This window comes from Suncus etruscus, chromosome 15, assembly GCF_024139225.1.
Source record: "Suncus etruscus isolate mSunEtr1 chromosome 15, mSunEtr1.pri.cur, whole genome shotgun sequence".
In the NCBI taxonomy this organism is placed as follows: Eukaryota; Metazoa; Chordata; class Mammalia; order Eulipotyphla; family Soricidae; genus Suncus; species Suncus etruscus.
This window is the reverse complement of record NC_064862.1, coordinates 45461010-45478154: the sequence shown is the minus strand read 5'-3', so window position 1 is coordinate 45478154 and position 17145 is coordinate 45461010. Positions and strand designations below refer to the sequence as shown.

The following is a 17145-nucleotide window of genomic DNA, read 5'->3' as shown; positions in this document are numbered from 1 at the left end:
AACAAAAGCTCAGAAATTCCACAAACTATCCCACTGACTCAGAATCCTAATTCCTGAGATGAATAATATAGAAATGAATTCTAAAGGTACATAAAGATCCCAGGGACAGGAAAGGTCTTGAAGCCACATCAAGGTGAACAGCCAGCCCAAGATGAGCCAAGGGCTAGACCAGATTCTGTGCATGGCCGCTTAGCACAAAGGTACCATATGCCATAGCCTCAGTCTCTGTGATAAACCAAGGTCCATGAGTGTTAGATCATTATGAGATAGCATGTCTTTGTCTCTTGGGGGCTCTGTCACCAAACACTGATCATTTTCCAATAATGCTTGTAAAGCACTCATCCAGAACTTCATACAAATTCTAAAGATGTGTGTCTGCCTCTAAAACGAAGGAAAAATAGGGGCTGGACAGACTGAGCAGGAGACAGGGAGCTTGTCTGTCATGTGGCTGATCTGGTTTCAATCCCTGACACAACATAAGATCCCTTGAGCCCACCCAAAGTGATTCCTGAGTGCAGAGTTGGGCGTAAGCCCTGATCACAGCTGAGTATGGCCCTAAAATCAGAAAAAAAAATCACCATCACTATACTTTTGACACAATCCCTGCCAGCACTGGGGCCAGCATTCACACCTCTGATGGCTACCACATGGGCAGAAACAGTCTAGTGCTGGGCAGGTGAACACTGCTGTGAAAGGAACCCATTTTCTTGCTCCCCGGAGCCTCACAAAAGCCACCACTTACTAGATCCCCGACGTGTACACAGGCTGCATGGCTTGGTAGAGCTTCAGGAAGGGCTGGCAAACTGCAAGACAGCAGGGGTGAGAAATGCTGGGCACAGAAAGAGGCCTTGAGAGCAATATGCCCATGCAAGGGAGGCAGCAGCAGTGAGGCCACAGATCCCTGAATGGCTGCAAGACCCTCACTAACCCCTCATTGCATCTCAGGCCACCCTACCACCAATGATGGCTCATTAGTAACCAAGCAGGCTGAGACTGAGGAAGCAGTAATTAGTGAATTTCAAGACTCACCTCCCCCTGTGTCAAAGTTGGGGATGCCGTGGAGGATCACAAAGTGAAGGAACAGGGGCGAGGCATTCATCTTCACTGTGCCTGACAGGAGCCCACTGAGAAACTGGACATACCTGCAGAAGACAGTGAAGACAGTCTGCTGAGGGCCACTATACCCGCTGGTCCCCTGAGCCTGATCCTGGCATGGAAGACATAAGGGAACAGCCTTGCACCCATGACTGTGGCCCACCCATAGGCAAGTCACCCATCAAGAATATCTGTGCTTTGCACCTTGAATGGAGGCCAGAGATGATGCAGGATGAAGGTAGTCATCCAGGTAAGGACTCCCTGCTCACACTCTGTACCCTATGCTCAGAGAGTCACCTCTGAGCAAACCCTAGTAATGCGAGACAGTCACAGAACTGCCCATCTCCAGATGGTAAGAGACAGCAAATCAGAAGTCTCACCATGCCTGGAAGGGCCCAAGTAGACAGGCCTACTTGCTTGGCCTAAAGGCCAAGTGAAGCCTGTGCCCTTCTGCTCTGCACTAGGCCCTGAGAGCCTCAGCCACTGCTCTAGACCCAGCCACTAACTTAACAGCAGCGAAATCTGTAACAAATCAACTCAACAGTACAACATGTGGGGGTAAACTTTCTATTAGTTTCTATTAGTTTCTATTAGTTGAAAACCCAATTTTCTGTTATTTAGGGAATTGTTGGAGAGAAGAAACCAGCCACAGTGACTCCATTTTTCTGCTGGCAAACTGTTACTCCTGTGTTTCACAAGGGGACTACAGGAGACAGAAGCCTGAGTGTCCAGAGTAACAGAGCTGGGCCAGGTTCAGGGCCTGACCACTAGATGGTGCCACATGCTCCCCATCCTGCATCTCAAGGACTCCTGCCACTCAGGGTAGACCAGGGCATCTCCCTTGTTATTTCCAGTCACTACTGAAGCACAACAGATGTCCTGAGGCTTTTATTTTCTGGTTTAGAGCAGAGGAAAAGAATTCAGGACAGTGAGAAAAGAGCCCTTACTGTCCCCATGCATGAGGCAGTCAGGGTCACTCACACTACTATCTATGCCTGTGCTGGCCATGCCTAGCAATGTGGACTCCGTGGGTCAGAAAGAGCCTGGCAAGCATTGCTTATTCAGATAGGAAGGTCAAGGTGGCCACAGTTTCTTCTCAGCAAGTTCCAAAGACCAGGATATCAGGGCCAACCACTCACTGGAAGCAAGGACAGGAAGAAAAAGGGCTTTCAGGGAAGGAAGAGGGTACCCCAGGAAGGGGGATATTCTAGGAAGGAAAGGGATGCTCTGGGATGGAAAGGGGTACCCCTCTGCATGGGGCCCTTCCCTCCTGACCCAGCAATCACTGCTTTCCAGGCTGCTCTGAATAGACCAATCAGTTCCTTCTCCTTCAGAGAAGTCCTACTCTGGAAGGAAACACTGGCACAAAACTCTCTCCATCTGGGAAACTCAGATACCTTTTTTGTTTGGTTTTCTTATTTTGGGGCCACACCCAGCTCTACTCAGAACTCCTGGCTCTGCACACGAGAATTACTCCTGGCAGGCTCAGGGATACCATGGATCAAATCCAGGTTGGCCTTGTGCAAGGGAACCTACCCACTGTGCTATCGCTCAGGCCCGTCACCATATGTCACCATCAGATACGCTTATCTCATACATTTTCACCACACAACTAACTGGCTGTTATGCAATTTTACCATTAAAAAGAAGAAAAGTCATGAAAAATTTATTTGTTAAAGGGACATTGATGTAAAGCATGTAAAGACAAATTTTCTTTTTCATTTATATTTCTTCCTTCATCATATCATTATGAGAGATACTAGTTTACTCGGATGTACGTGTGTAACTGAACTTTGGTACGGGCAGTGTACCATACCAACTGCCAAGGACCGGCACTGCTTCCCATGTTAAATTTAGTGTATATAACTTATTCTGTGCATCTGGACCGCAATAATATGTGTCATCCAATTCTTATATTTTTAACCAGGTTCTGTGCCAGACATAAACTCTCTTTATGTCCTGTTCTCCACTATCAAACAGCAAAACATTTTCATCCATTTCAAAATAAGCATCAGAAATAATGCAATACTTTCTGTCAGAGAAACTTGCCTCTACATTCTAATATATCACATTATAAATTTATTAAAGATGGAAGAACAAGGAGTCATCCCGAGAGTAGATTGAAAACTGATAAATCAATTGCTATTTGCCAGATTGGCAAACTTGCCACTTGAGTTATGCTTACATAAGGATTTTAAAGTTGATGCCTTGTTAATTAGAGTAAAATACACTATCTGGGTTGACACTGTCTAGTTTGCCACTTCCAACTAGGAATACTGCTGTGACGTTCATCAAGAATGTAATTGTGGGCCCGGAGAGATAGCACAGCGGCGTTTGCCTTGAAAGCAGACGATCCAGGACCTAAGGTGGTTGGTTCAAATCCCGGTGTCCCATATGGTCCCCCGTGCCTGCCAGGACCTATTTCTGAGCAGACAGCCAGGAGTAACCCCTGAGCACTGCCGGGTGTGGCCCAAAAACCAAAAAAAAAATGTAATTGTTATTATTTCTCGTTTTAAGATACCACACCTACTCACCACTCATTAGAACATTAAGAGCACTACAAGTTGTTTAATATAAAAAATGGAGAATCCTGAACAGCTGAAAGCCAGACCAATGGTGAAAACAGATAGGAAGCCAGGGCAAAATAATCAAATTCAAGATCATTACACAGCAAATCATGGGAGGGATTGATTTTAACCTTGTACACAAGGCATTTCACCATAACACTGAAAGTAGACAGAAGTGAATGAATCAATAAAACCACAAAAAAATGAGTGACTATTAAGACAACGCTAGACTCTTCCAACAGTCTTGGCCAAAAGAAAACAATCTGACTCGGTTAATACAGGCCTCAGAGCTGCAAGACTGGAAGCAGCTTTTTGAACAGCAGCACTATTTTCCCACAGCTCTCTTGTTCCTTCTTTGGAGGAAAATAAATCCCCTGAGATGATGTTTTCCATGTTTCATCTCAACGATCAAATAAATTTTCAATATCAAGCATCAGCTGGCAAGGACTCAATACATACCATTTGTGTTTCTAATCACCAGACCTGTGCAGTTGTTCACTGCATTATTTATAGCCATCTACCAAGGCAAAATTTTACATCTGTAGTTTCCCTAAAAGTCCCTGCATGTGAACATTTTCCTTGGGATAAGCTTCAATCTCCCAAATTCCTGACTATTCAAAGATGCGTATGAAAACATGACTATGGTAAGTCAAAGGAGCCTTTATAAAGGCTCATCCTATCCTACAATGCCATAACTTCATCTTTGTAATCCTTGTGGTAATGGGTGGGTGCTCTCCGACCCTCATCAACTGCACTATTGGAAAGACAAGGTTTGCCAGTGACCTACAATTCTTCAACACCCCTGTCCTGGTCTGTGACAGGACAATGACAACACAGTGGCAGCTCACTAGAGGGACATAAGGGACATTAAAGGAATCTGTGGAAACGGTCACCACCAGCACTATAGTAGGTTCCGCCAAAGATCAGACCACAGCAACATCATATGCCATGGCTCTGAGGTTCCCTTAATGAGAAAAAAATCCTGCTCCTCATGTCCACGTGCAGGCTGGCCAGAGGACATGCAGAAGGACCACTGTGTCAGTATACAGGACACCCACTCCCAAGATAGCCTCCTGGTCATGTGTTAGAGGGTTTTTTCAGAAACTAGGGACATCATGTCAAAAATGACAAAAATATTGAAAACAAGTATTGTTACAGTGTTAGGGAATTTCTAGTGCTAAGAAACACCCAGGTTTTCATGCAATAAAAGGAATGAGCCAGACCATTCCTACATATGAATTCCTGGCCGTTCCTTCCCAGACTTTTAGTCTCGTAGTTGCTGGAGTGACTCCCACCTTTGCTCTGAACTCGTGGGAGAGGTTTGACAGAACCAAAGAAAAAGCCATTGCCTTTCAATCACTCAAAGTAATGAGCCTCATAATACATGCTGTTGTGTCAGCTCCTTGGAGAAAAAAAGCAAATGTAGAGAAGAAAAGGGGGTCCATATCCGACTAGCGTTACTAATTACTTCCATGATGCTGATGTCAAACTAAGACTACAAAAGGATTTTGTTCTCATTACTTTCCAAAGTTAAAGGGTTTCCAAATTCACAGTACTGCTAACATTGCTGTAAAGGCAGCGCCTGGGTGACCTTGAACTGCAATTCAGGGCTTATTCAGGGCAAAGGAGCCAGTATCTAGCCCTTGCCACAGTTCCACCCACTATAAGATAGCCGCTGCTAACGGAACAACTGTTGTGTGGCTTAAAGAGTTAGGAGGCACATGAGAACGTACCTTCTGCTGGGCTGTATCAGTGGAAATCAAGGATTAATAGCATGAAGCCACAGAAGAGTGTCATTGTTCAACTCAGCCTCTGAGGCCACATACCCCAGGTTAATTAATTCACTCTTAGTACAAGATAATTTTTGAAATAACTTCTGAGTCTTAGTCCTAAAATAGCCCAAAGATCTCCCCTTGAGAGCATTTAGGACACAGTGACAGCTGCTATCAGACTCACTGTATCTGTCCCCAAAGAAGTACTCATGCAGACTGCCCTGATCTCAACTACTCTTCTAGTCTAGACTATATATATATATATATATATATATATATATATATATATATATATATATATGATCAGTCACCCGAGGGCCATTCAGTGAAAACCTGGTAAGTGTCTCACTGTTATTGCAGAGAGATCAGCCCTGGAATAAAGCACTGAACTCATGTCACCATCACCCCAAATATGGGAGCTTTTGAGTGTGTGGTGATTGGAAGTAGACATGAAAGCTAGAAAATGGAAGCTCACTGAGAAGCTTCAATCCTCGTTTTCAATTTGTGAATTCTATAAAAAGCTGCAGGAAGTAACAACAAACCCTCAAAGCAATACAGATGCATCAGTACTATGGTTGAATACCTCAAATTCTCTAGTTTCTGTCGATCCCAGCAGGAATAAGACAGAAAATTGCTATTTTGGAAGCTGCTCAAAAAAAACAAAATTTTTTGTTTGTTTGTTTGTTTTTGGGTCACACCCGGTGACGCTCAGGGGTTACTCCTGGCTATGCACTCAGAAATCGCTCCTGGCTTGTGGGGGGGCCATATGGGATGCCAGGGGATCGAACTACAGTCCGTCCTAGGTTAGCACGTGCAAGGTGCCTTACTGCTTGTGCCACCACTCTGGCCCAATACTTAATTCCAAAGAGATTCCAAAAAGAACAAGGAGCTGTTCAATTGTAATACACAGAAAATGCTGGATATTTTTCCATAAGTGACTCACATGCCAAAGAGGTCTGTTGCTCTGACAAGGGTCAAGGCTGGGCTCAGATACACAGTCCCACATCAACACATTCCATCAAAAGGCAAACAGACAGACCAGAAGAAGGAATCTGGGCTGGTTCTTGAAATCACTTACTGGTTAGCAGATCTAGTTCCTAACCCAAGAACACTCTTATTCCACTTTCCAGATTCAGGCTCTACTGGCTTAGGCCCCTGGCATGTGAGAAACCAGTAGAACCTGGCCTAATTTCTGTGTCTCTAATATGGAAAACCACCTTTCTCAGCATCTTCAGTTTAATGCAGGCAGAAGGGAAGGAGAGGAAGGGACAAGAGGTCAAAGTGAATGAAGGACTCCGGTCAGAGGTGACCAGACTCATCTCATCAAGTCCCAGAGATGATACCAGATGCAGCAGATGATCAACCAGAAACCTGTGTGTCTGACACACTTTACAGGATGAAGAGACTTTCTAAGGTCTGGAGTATTAGCTTCACATGGAGTCAGCCTCAGGGTTGATTCCTGACACTGAACAGCCCCAACACTAAATTAGGAGGAAAGGACCATATCTAAATCCCCTGCTGCCAGTGATGAGGGACAGAGATCCCCTGCAGTGTCTGCAGAGCCCAAAACACTTGTTCAAAGTCATTATGGGCACAGTTCATTGGACCCTGTCAGGCAGACAAATCAGTTTGACAAATAATGGAAAGTGCCATTTTTATATTATATTGTAATGTTATGTTATGTTAGTTATGCTATGTGTGTGATGTGATGTGATGTGATGTTATAATATCAGGGAGTTATGGGTCCCCTCTCTAAGTCAGAAGGAGTGAAGGTACCACCCATACAAAATGCCTCTGGACACATCCCTATTTTAGAGCCAAAGAGAGGCCTTGCCTTTGACCAAATTTTTAAGTTCTCAGTTTTTAAAATTGAGGTAATACTGATTTAAAAGACTGATTTACAGGTACAAGTTCACTCTAAGAATGTATATTGCAACACCACAACCACCCTCTCAATTCCTTCCACAACCCCCGGGGACTTGCACTGTCCCTGTTTGAATCTCATGGGCCTCTGCTTACTCTTCCTGGAGATAGATACATACCGTTTCTGGGAAGGCTGCATCAGAGAGGAAACTTTGTCATCATAAAACTTCTTCATTGCAAATCTGTCCAGGGCTTGGTCAGCACTGGAGAGGCAGAAAAAAAGAAGAAGAGAGAAATGAGAGACAGAAAGACAGAAGACAGAGAGTTAATTCTGCACAAGCCTCAGAGACCTCTCCTGTGACTATGTTGAGTGCCCATTGCCCTTTCCTTTCCCACATGTGCAACATTCCCAACAGCACCGATTCTGGGTCTCACTTACCCGAAATCCAGAGTGCAAGTAAGGCTTGTCACATCGGAAATAACACACACACAAACACAAACTCCTCTCTCTCTCCCTCTCTCTCTCCTCCCTCCCTCTCTCTCTTCTCTCTCTCTCCTCTCTCTCCTCTTTCCTCTCTCTCACTCTCTCTCTCTCTCCCCCCTTTTCTTCCCCCCCTCTCTCCCATATCCCTGAAATCTTTCCCAGACATTCCCTTGAAGTGTCCACCAAACTCCCAGGAGAATGGACCCTGTGGCATTCCAGAGGCTGGCTCAATCTGGTGATGCTCCCAGTAAAGGTGGCTGCTGTAGGACTAATATGGCAGGATCCCCAGGAACTGAATATTCATCGACCAGAACTGTCCAGAAACAGTTCATCCTCAGGAACTGTCATTAATGGCCAGCCCAAGAAGTCTCAAGAGACAAAGCAGGGACCTTGGGAGAGAACACGGCTGCCTCAGAGTGAAGAGAGGACCCTGGTCAGGCCTGAGGGTCTTGCCTGTCTCTGAAGGATCAGCCACACAGACAGCCTGGCTTTCCAAATACCTTTGGGATGCTGACTTAGCTCTGCAGCACCCTCCATTGTCTCCAGCAGAATCTTTAGGAGAACACACAGCACTGAGGGCTTTTCTGACCTGGCCTCAGACAGAGAGAGGGCAAGAAGGGCTAAATATACAATCCCTATTAAGAATACCCATGACATTTTTGAACAGAGTAGATCAGATGTTCCTGAAATTCATATGGAGCAATAAATGTCCATGAATACCTAAAACAATCATTGGCAAAAAAAAAAGAAGATGGGAGAAATCACTTTCCCCAACTTTAAACTCCTACAAAGTAGTAGTTATTAAAACAGCATGGAATTGGAATGAAGACATATCTTCAGATCAAATGAATAGACTTGAATATCTAGAGATGGACCCACAGATTTACAATCAATTAATTTTTTATAAAGGAGCAAGAAATACAATGTAGAACAAGAAAAGCCTCTTCAACAAGTGGTGCTGGGGGAACTGGTCAACGACATGCAAAAAGAAAATAATAAAATTTAACTCAGACCTCTCCTTAACACTATGCACAAAGAACAAATGAAAATGGATTAAAGACCTTGATATCAGGCATGAAACCATAGGATACAACAAGGAAAACAGAGAGAACAATCATGACACATGAAGCTAAAAACATCTTCAAGGAGGAAACACCACTGTCCTGGCCAGTGACAGCAAAGATAAATAGGACTATATTAAACTGTGAAACTTCTGCACTTCAAAGAAAGTAGTGACCAGAATATAAAGGCTACCCACAGAAAGGAGAAACTACTCCAATATTCATCAAATAAGTGATTATTATCTAAGATATCAAGGCACTAATGGAATTTTGCAAGGAAAAAAAAGCTAAGCCCGGCCCAGAGAGATAGCACAGCGGTGCTTGCCTTGCAAGCAGCCGATCCAGAACCTAAGGTGGTTGGTTCGAATCCCGGTGTCCCATAAGGTCCCCCGTGCCTGCCAGGAGCTATTTCTGAGCAGACAGCCAGGAGTAACCCCTGAGCACCACCGGGTGTGGCCCAAAAACCAAAAAAAAAAAAAAAAAAAAAAAAAAGCTAAGCCCATAAAAAAATGAAGAGATGAAATAAAGAGACATTTCCTCAAAGAAAAAATACAAATGGACAAAAGGCACATGAAAAAAAATGCATTCCATCACTAATAATCAAAGAGGTCAATGCAAATCAAAACAACGAGGTATCATCTCACACCATAGAGACTGGCACGTATCACAAAGAATAAAAACAACCAACCAGTGCTGATTGATGTTAATGAGAGAAAGAATAATCACTGCTGAGGGAATGCAGACTGGCCCAGCCTCTTTGGAAAACAATATAGTCATTCCCCCGAAAAATAAAAACTGAGTTCCCGTATGATCCAGCAATACCACTCCTAGGGATAGACCCCAGGAACACAATATAAAAATGCCCTCAGCATGTCTATGTTCAGCACAGAACTATTTACAATAGTCAGAATCTGGTAACAACTCAGGTGCCTGACAACAGATGAGCAGCTAAAAATACTGTGGTATGTATACACATGGAATACTATGCAACCAGTGGGAAAAATGAAGTCATGAAGTTTGCCTACACATGGATAGATATGGAGATTATTGTGCTGAGTGAAATGAGTCAAAAGGAGAGAGAGGGGCCAGTGTGATGATGCAGAGGTGGGGCTTTTGTCTTACACGCAGCTGACCCAGGAGGGACCAAGGTTTGATCCTCTGGCATCCCATATGGTCCCCCAAGCCAGGAGTGATTTCTGAGTGCATAGCCAGGAGTAACCCCTGAGCATCACCAGGAGTAGCCCAAAATCAGAGGGGGGACATAAAGTAAGCTCACTCATTTACGGTATATAAGAAAAACAAGAGTTAGTATAGGAATAATATTCAAAGACAAAAGACATAAGGGTCAGGAAGATCAACCTAGGGTCAGAAGCTTGCCACAAAGAGTGGCGAGTGCAGTTAAAGTAGAGAAGGGTCTATTATAACAATGATATTTGAAACTGATATCTCTGGACAAGAACTTGGTGCTGAAAGGGAATAAAGTGACATGCAGGGCATCCCATTAACAATAACAATAGTGCACACCACAGTGTCAAAAATGAAAGAGAGAAAATTTACCTGCCACAGACAGGAGGGGGGGTGGGGTGGAGGGTGGGAGGAAAATAAAAAACATCGATGGTGAGAAGGGTGCACTGGTGAAGGGTGGTATACATTCTATGACTGAAGCCCAACAATGAACAATTTTATAACCTTGGTGCTTAAATAAAGCAATTAATGAGGGCCCGGAGAGATAGCACAGCGGCGTTTGCCTTGCAAGCAACCAATCCAGGACCAAAGGTGGTTGGTTCGAATCCCGGTGTCCCATATGGTCCCCCGTGCCTGCCAGGACCTATTTCTGAGCAGACAGCCAGGAGTAACTCCTGAGCACCGCCGGGTGTGGCCCAAAAACAAAACAAAAAATAAATAAATAAATAAAGCAATTAATGAGAAGAAAAAAAGAAGAGCTAAATAAGACTTGTCCTAAGCCCCAGACTACCTTGGAAATTGGACATGGGAGTAGAACTCCTTGGAATGAGTATGTCCCCTCCAGAAAAGGAAAAGTGTGTATTCTACACCCTTCTAGGGTGGTAATTTCTTGATGGCATCTGTCTGAAGAGGGTCTAATGAGAACTGTCACACACCAAGAATTGCATCACTAATGGTAGCCGTTTTAGTGCTCATGGTTTTCTGCTGAAAACTAAGAGTATGCTTAGGAGGACCATCACAGGAGCTGAGGGGAAATGATGGACAATGTTTCTCTGAGAACATCACCACTCCCTGAAAGGCTCATAGGAGAGAATCACGAGGAGAAAGCATCCAAACTTCTAAAGACTTGGGGCCCAGACAGAAAACTTAACAGGCAAAAGAATCATCATGTTCACTTTTATAAGAGACCCTAACAGTCACAGAAATCATGTTGGGAAAACATCTAGAAAGGCATGTAGTGAATTTAGAGAATCAGGTTGCCAAATTCACATTTTATGAAAAGTACTTCTTATGTTACTCTTCAGTACCAGAAACAATGCAGCTAAATAAATACTCAGAGGAACAGTACTTTTCTAAGTGGCTTCCCAGCAATGCTACACTGAATTGTTACCAAACTGTCATTCCCCTTCCCAGAAGGGAAATCTAAAGCTGAGAAAGTGCATGTAACTGCCAACTGGGACCCGGGCAGATCAGTTCTGACTATTCAGCAAAGTAGGGTTAAATGCCAGGACTTCACCAAATGCCAGGACTTTCCAAGCGTCAGAATTGGGGTTTCATACAAAGCTACACAGTCACGTGCAGAAATGGGAAGGTGCTGTCTTTGCAGACTCCGCAGGCCAAATCTGCTATCTGAACAAATGTCTTTCAGTTGACTGAGGAACTCGATGTGACCAGGAGTCCCAATGTGTCTGGCACATACACAGATGCTTATTATCGCTAAGCAGGATTTGATTTGTATGGGGTGTTTGGTTTCCTCCCTGGCAGGCAAATGAACCCCAATTTGTTTCCAGAGAAAACACTGAGAAAGTCAAATTTCACTCCTTAATGATAGAAAGGAAAGAACTTATCGACGAATATGAATACGCTTGTCTTTCCTCAGAATGGAGTGTTTCATAACTCACAAAGTAACCATTGAAACAAGAAGGCCAATGTGAACGAAGGCACATAAAGAGTGATATTTTCACAGCACTCAGCATGCATGGAGAAGTGTGCTTGGAAGTGCAATGAGGCAAACACACCCTTTGCTGTCTGGTGCCGGAAAAGGCTGGCAATGCAGCTTGACTTCTCCATGGTCTCCTGTGCCAGCCTTTACTGCCCATGGGCACTCTTTATGCTGGTGGCCTCATCGGCAGTGGTGACCCTCTCCCACCACCTACAAACTGAAGGCCTCACTTTCAGAGCTACAGGAAATGGCCTGACACTGAGAGTCTCAGTCGCCTTGTCTGGAAAGTGGGAGCTGGAAACTGATACTGCCTCCATGGAGGGACTGAGTTAAGAGAAAGTGACGAGTAAGGTGCTTCCAAAGGCCCCAAGAACACTGAGTGCAGCCATCCCTAGTAAGTATTGTGACAGATTCAGGGGCACACAGAGCTTCTACCTTTAAGAAAGCTGCCATTTGTGTTTGAGCCTCAGTACTCACTCTGTTGGCAAGCCTCCTTAGGATTCTTTAACATAAATCATGCATATTGGCACAAGAAAAATGTCTTTCTCAGGAGGAAAAAACCTGGGCTGGAGTTGGGATCCCAACACCCAGGAGCCGAGTTCCATTCCCAGACTTGCACCAGGCTACAGCTTCCCTCCACCAGGCAGTGTCTCAGTTACCTGGCTGAGACATTGGTGAAATGCATATAGGATGAGATGACCACTCCGATGCGGCCCTTTCCACCCTGTAGGAGAAAAGAAGGAAGCAATTTTTCAGGAATGTCACAATGAAGATGCAATCAGAACAGGAAGTACTCAGTTATTGGGGGTGTGACCCAGAAGACAAACACAAAATAAAATTCACAGTAAATGTCCACAGCAAGGGCACAGCTACCTGGAGTGACCCCAGACACTCCTGGGAGGATTTGCACAAAAACTGGGGTCATTTAGGTGACCGTTGACCAGATCAGTGAGATCATAAATCAGTGCAGAGGCATTAGCATAAATAGCATAATAGCCCAGGTAAGACTGTGTGATCCTCACAGGCTAATGACCAGGGGTTGGTCCACAGCTCCAAGAAATGCAAAGTATTAGGTCGGTTACATGCTCGCTAACCTTTAAGCTCAGATACTCTTGGCTCAGACAGTGAGGACATTGAGTGCCCTGTCACTAATAAAAGCTTTTTCTGGAGCCTAGAAGACAATTCACAGGCCAGGGATATTTGTCTTATTCTATCCCTAGCATCTTGTGTCTCCCTGAGCATTGCCCAGAGCAACACTTCTGGGGTGGCCTGAGTGGCCCCAGGACTGCACCCTTGGACTTCAAACAGAACCCTTCAGCCTGCTGGCCAAATTTCACCAGAAGTGGCCCCTGGAATCCCAGAACATTGGGAGTTATCCTCAAAATGTAAAAAGTACCTTCTGTAGAAAACAAATAAACAAAACCACTGGCAAGAATCCACTTTGAGCAGTCCCCTTCCTTGCCTAAATGCAGTTCACAAAACTCAGTCATCTCAGCTCTGCAGCTGGATTTGGGAGATGGGAAGACACATATAAACATTATCGCAAAGTGCCAGAGGAACTAGAACTCTGAGGTACACATGTCGCAGGGTACTTACTGGGGACAGAAACTCACCCTGCAGTGAATGACCACCACATGCTGGGGGTCACTGTTCAGCCAGGACTCCTGGGCCTTGCAGATGCTGCACACTTTGTCCAGGAGTGGTGCATGCAGTTCAGGCCAGCCCACGTCCAGAATCTGCTGAGACAGGAGAGGCTGTTCCCATCTCTGAGGTTACATGCAATATTCTTTTTCAATTTATAAAGACAATTCTTTTGATATTTATTTTATCCTGTTCCTTTATTAGAATTAAATGCAAGTTGTATCAAGATTCTTTACAGGCAATAAAAGTATGGGATGTTTTCTAATCCTTGGTGAGAGACTGATTCCTGGCCTTTTTTGATAAGATAAAATTCCAGAAAACTGTCAAAAAGCAGAAGTCATTCAGATTCCCTTTTACCACCCAGAAATAATAGCTCAGGTTGACATTGCTTGAATACCTTCAAATCATTTCTAGTCTGAATTTTGCACAGCTGATCCACATGACACATAAGGCCCAGCTTTCTGCTCGCATTAAAGCAGGGAACTTGTTGCTTGTTTCTTGAGGGGTTTTAATTTGGAGGAGGCACACCAAGTGGTTCTTGGGCTTACTCCTGGCTCTGTGCTTAGGGATCACTCCAGGGGGTCAGAGAACTGCAGGGAATCAAACCTAGATTGGCCACATGCAAGGAAGGCAAGCACCCTACCAGCTGTATTATCTCTCTAGTCCCTGTTTTCTGTTTTTTTTTTTTTGTTTTTTTTTTTTGGTTTTTGGGTCACACCCGGCGGTGCTCAGGGGTTACTCCTGGCTGTCTGCTCAGAAATAGCTCCTGGCAGGCACAGGGGACCATATGGGACACCGGGATTCCAACCAACCACCTTTGGTCCTGGATCGGCTGTTTGCAAGGCAAACGCCGCTGTGCTATCTCTCCGGGCCCATAGTCCCTGTTTTCTTATTTGCTTTATCCTAATGACTGAACAATATTTCAACATATAGAATATATGTTGAAGATATTTTTAAACATGTGACTCTTAACCAATTTGGGGATCATTAAGAGCTGATTGACAAGCATTTTTGTATAATAGGCAGTATGAGATTATTGTACTTATACAATAAAGTAAGCTACAGAAATGTCATTAAGAAAATCATAATGCATATACATTTGCAGTTCTGTCCTCTGTTTATCAATATCTTAAGTTTATGTCATCTGCTTATAAGCTCCCATAGACATGGATCCATATAGTTCACACACTTGAAGTACAAGGATCATCTATATGTCAACAGATATGCATAATAACTTGTCCTGCTTTAAATTTTTCCTAAAGCTTTGTTTTTATAAATAATGAATAAAAGATGTTGGGGTATCATTACAGGAGAGAGATCCTTATGCAGAAAAGCCTGTGGTGGTGCCCACGAACTTTTTCCTCCCTCTCCTCTCTCTCTTTCTCTCCTCTCTCTCTCTCTCTCTCTCTCTCTCTCTCTCTCTCTCTCTCTCTCTCTCTCTCTCTCTCTCTCTCTCACACACACACACAGAGCTATATGTAAATCCAGTGGCTGAATGTAAACTATGGTGGTCACAATGTTGACTTCCACATATTGCTCTTTGATTACTAAACATGCAAGATGTGCCCACGAACTTTTTCCTCCCTCTCCTCTCTCTCTTTCTCTCCTCTCTCTCTCTCTCTCTCTCTCTCTCTCTCTCTCTCTCTCTCTCTCTCTCTCTCTCTCACACACACACACACACACACACACACAGAGCTATATGTAAATCCAGTGGCTGAATGTAAACTATGGTGGTCACAATGTTGACTTCCACATATTGCTCTTTGATTACTAAACATGCAAGATGTGACCATGGTGGGGGGCAGGGGCATGAAGAAATCCCTCTATACAGATACTCCTCACTTAACGACCAAGTTCTGTTTCACTGACTTGGTCATTAAGCAAATTGGTCGTTAAGTGAGTAACTGCATGTACTGTATACAGTAGTACAGTATATGCATAGTACTTGACAATACAGTATTTTGAATAAGTAAAATAACAAGAAAGATCAAACTGAAAACTTCCACTTGTTTTAATTTGCATAGGTTGTATAATTTACACACAGTACTGCAATGTATTACAGAACATGAAGTTATTAAAGTAGGGACATTAAAGCACCAAAAACCGCACTGTAGAGTGTACAAGATGAAAAAAGGATATTTAAAATAAAATAACTGTGAAGAGATGGTCATAAGTGCGAGCATTCGCTAAACAGGTAGGTCGTTAAGCGAGGAGTATCTGTACTAATTTTTCAAATTCTTGTGAATTTAAAATTATTTCAAACTAAAAACCAATGTTTAATTTAAACAAGAACCCATGTGAGGAACCATCCAAAACCATTACCAAGTCATAGTTCATAAAATTTGAAGCTTCTGCAGAAAAAGCAGTGACTATGGACAGTTTATAAAACATGGAACAAAAATGCAGGAACCATACCTTCGGGTTAAGCTTTGTCAGGTCATACCTCTTTTCTGAAAGGTTTAATACCTGCAAAAGATTGACATGCAGAAGACTGTAATCTGTAAATACATATAAAGGAAATCTGCATTTATAGACATATATGGGCCTTGCCCAGAGCATAGGTTTCTGCAGGGGGGAATGGGGCATAATGGCTGAGTGCCCAGTATTCCACCATGCGGGGTACATGTGCTGGACCCAGGACAAAGCAGTGCTGTGGGCAGATCTTAAGCACAACCTCAGTAACTGAGAGAAAAGTACATGAGAGTAAACGAGAGAGTAAATGAGAGAGAGAATGAGGGGGCTCCAAAATCCAGCCCCGGACTTCAGAGCCCAGGCACTGAGCAGAGTAGACAGAAGGTCCTCAGTCACACCACACAGGGTGGGGTCTGTGCCTAGCCAGGGCTCATGCAGACCCAGCCACAAGGACCTGGCACATCCTGTGGGGCCACAAGAACAAGATCCCCAGACCCCCAGACACCTTGGTAACAGCTCATGTGCTCAGTGCATTTCATATCCACGTCACAGGGATCAAGAATGGTGCAGTACATACGTCCTTCCTTTCAAGCAGGGCTGGTCCTGCTCCTCACATTGTAGTCCCATTGTGGTCCTGCCCTGCCCTAGCCTAGTGCCTACCAGGCTGGGCCCTGAGGTTCATAAAAAGGATTTGTTTTCTAGAAAAAAAAAGGATTTGTGGAGTGTGGGGGATCTAACCACCCTGAAAGGCAGTGTAGAGCAAAGGACCTCAGAGTAGACATCCGCCCAGGCCACAGGAATTCCCAGACAGGACTGGAACCCACAGCCTTCTCTCTCCTTCCTCCCTGTCCCCAGGGTTATTCCTGGACACCTGCTCAGGGTCCCAGCAATTGGTTTCCAGTGAGGTGCAATTTAAAAGAGACCCCAGGCTTCCTTGTTCCTGCAAGGGGCTGGGAGGGGTCTGCTGAACTTTCAACTTCCAGCAATTAGGAAGCAAAAGCCTCTCGGGGAGTCGGAAGCTTCAGCAGGCAGGGATGGGAAGGGGGAAGGAGTAATGTTACACTGGTGAAGGGGGGGGGGGGGTATTCTGGTTATGACTGTAACCCAAATATGATCATGTTAC

General features: G+C 44.3%; 1 protein-coding gene across 2 annotated transcripts in view; it reads right to left on the bottom strand.

The window, feature by feature from the left end:
• The window catches only part of TNS3 (tensin 3), a 148923-nt gene that overhangs the window by 75952 nt on the left and 55826 nt on the right, over positions 1 to 17145 (bottom strand). For both annotated transcript variants that reach the window (XM_049789605.1, XM_049789606.1), the window contains exons 5-10: positions 16026 to 16076; positions 13583 to 13705; positions 12629 to 12693; positions 7477 to 7560; positions 1030 to 1142; positions 743 to 803 (exon numbers count right to left, since the gene is read on the bottom strand). In XM_049789605.1, the coding sequence (XP_049645562.1) occupies positions 743 to 803; positions 1030 to 1142; positions 7477 to 7560; positions 12629 to 12693; positions 13583 to 13705; positions 16026 to 16076 (497 nt within the window). The remainder of the gene's footprint in view (positions 1 to 742; positions 804 to 1029; positions 1143 to 7476; positions 7561 to 12628; positions 12694 to 13582; positions 13706 to 16025; positions 16077 to 17145) is intronic.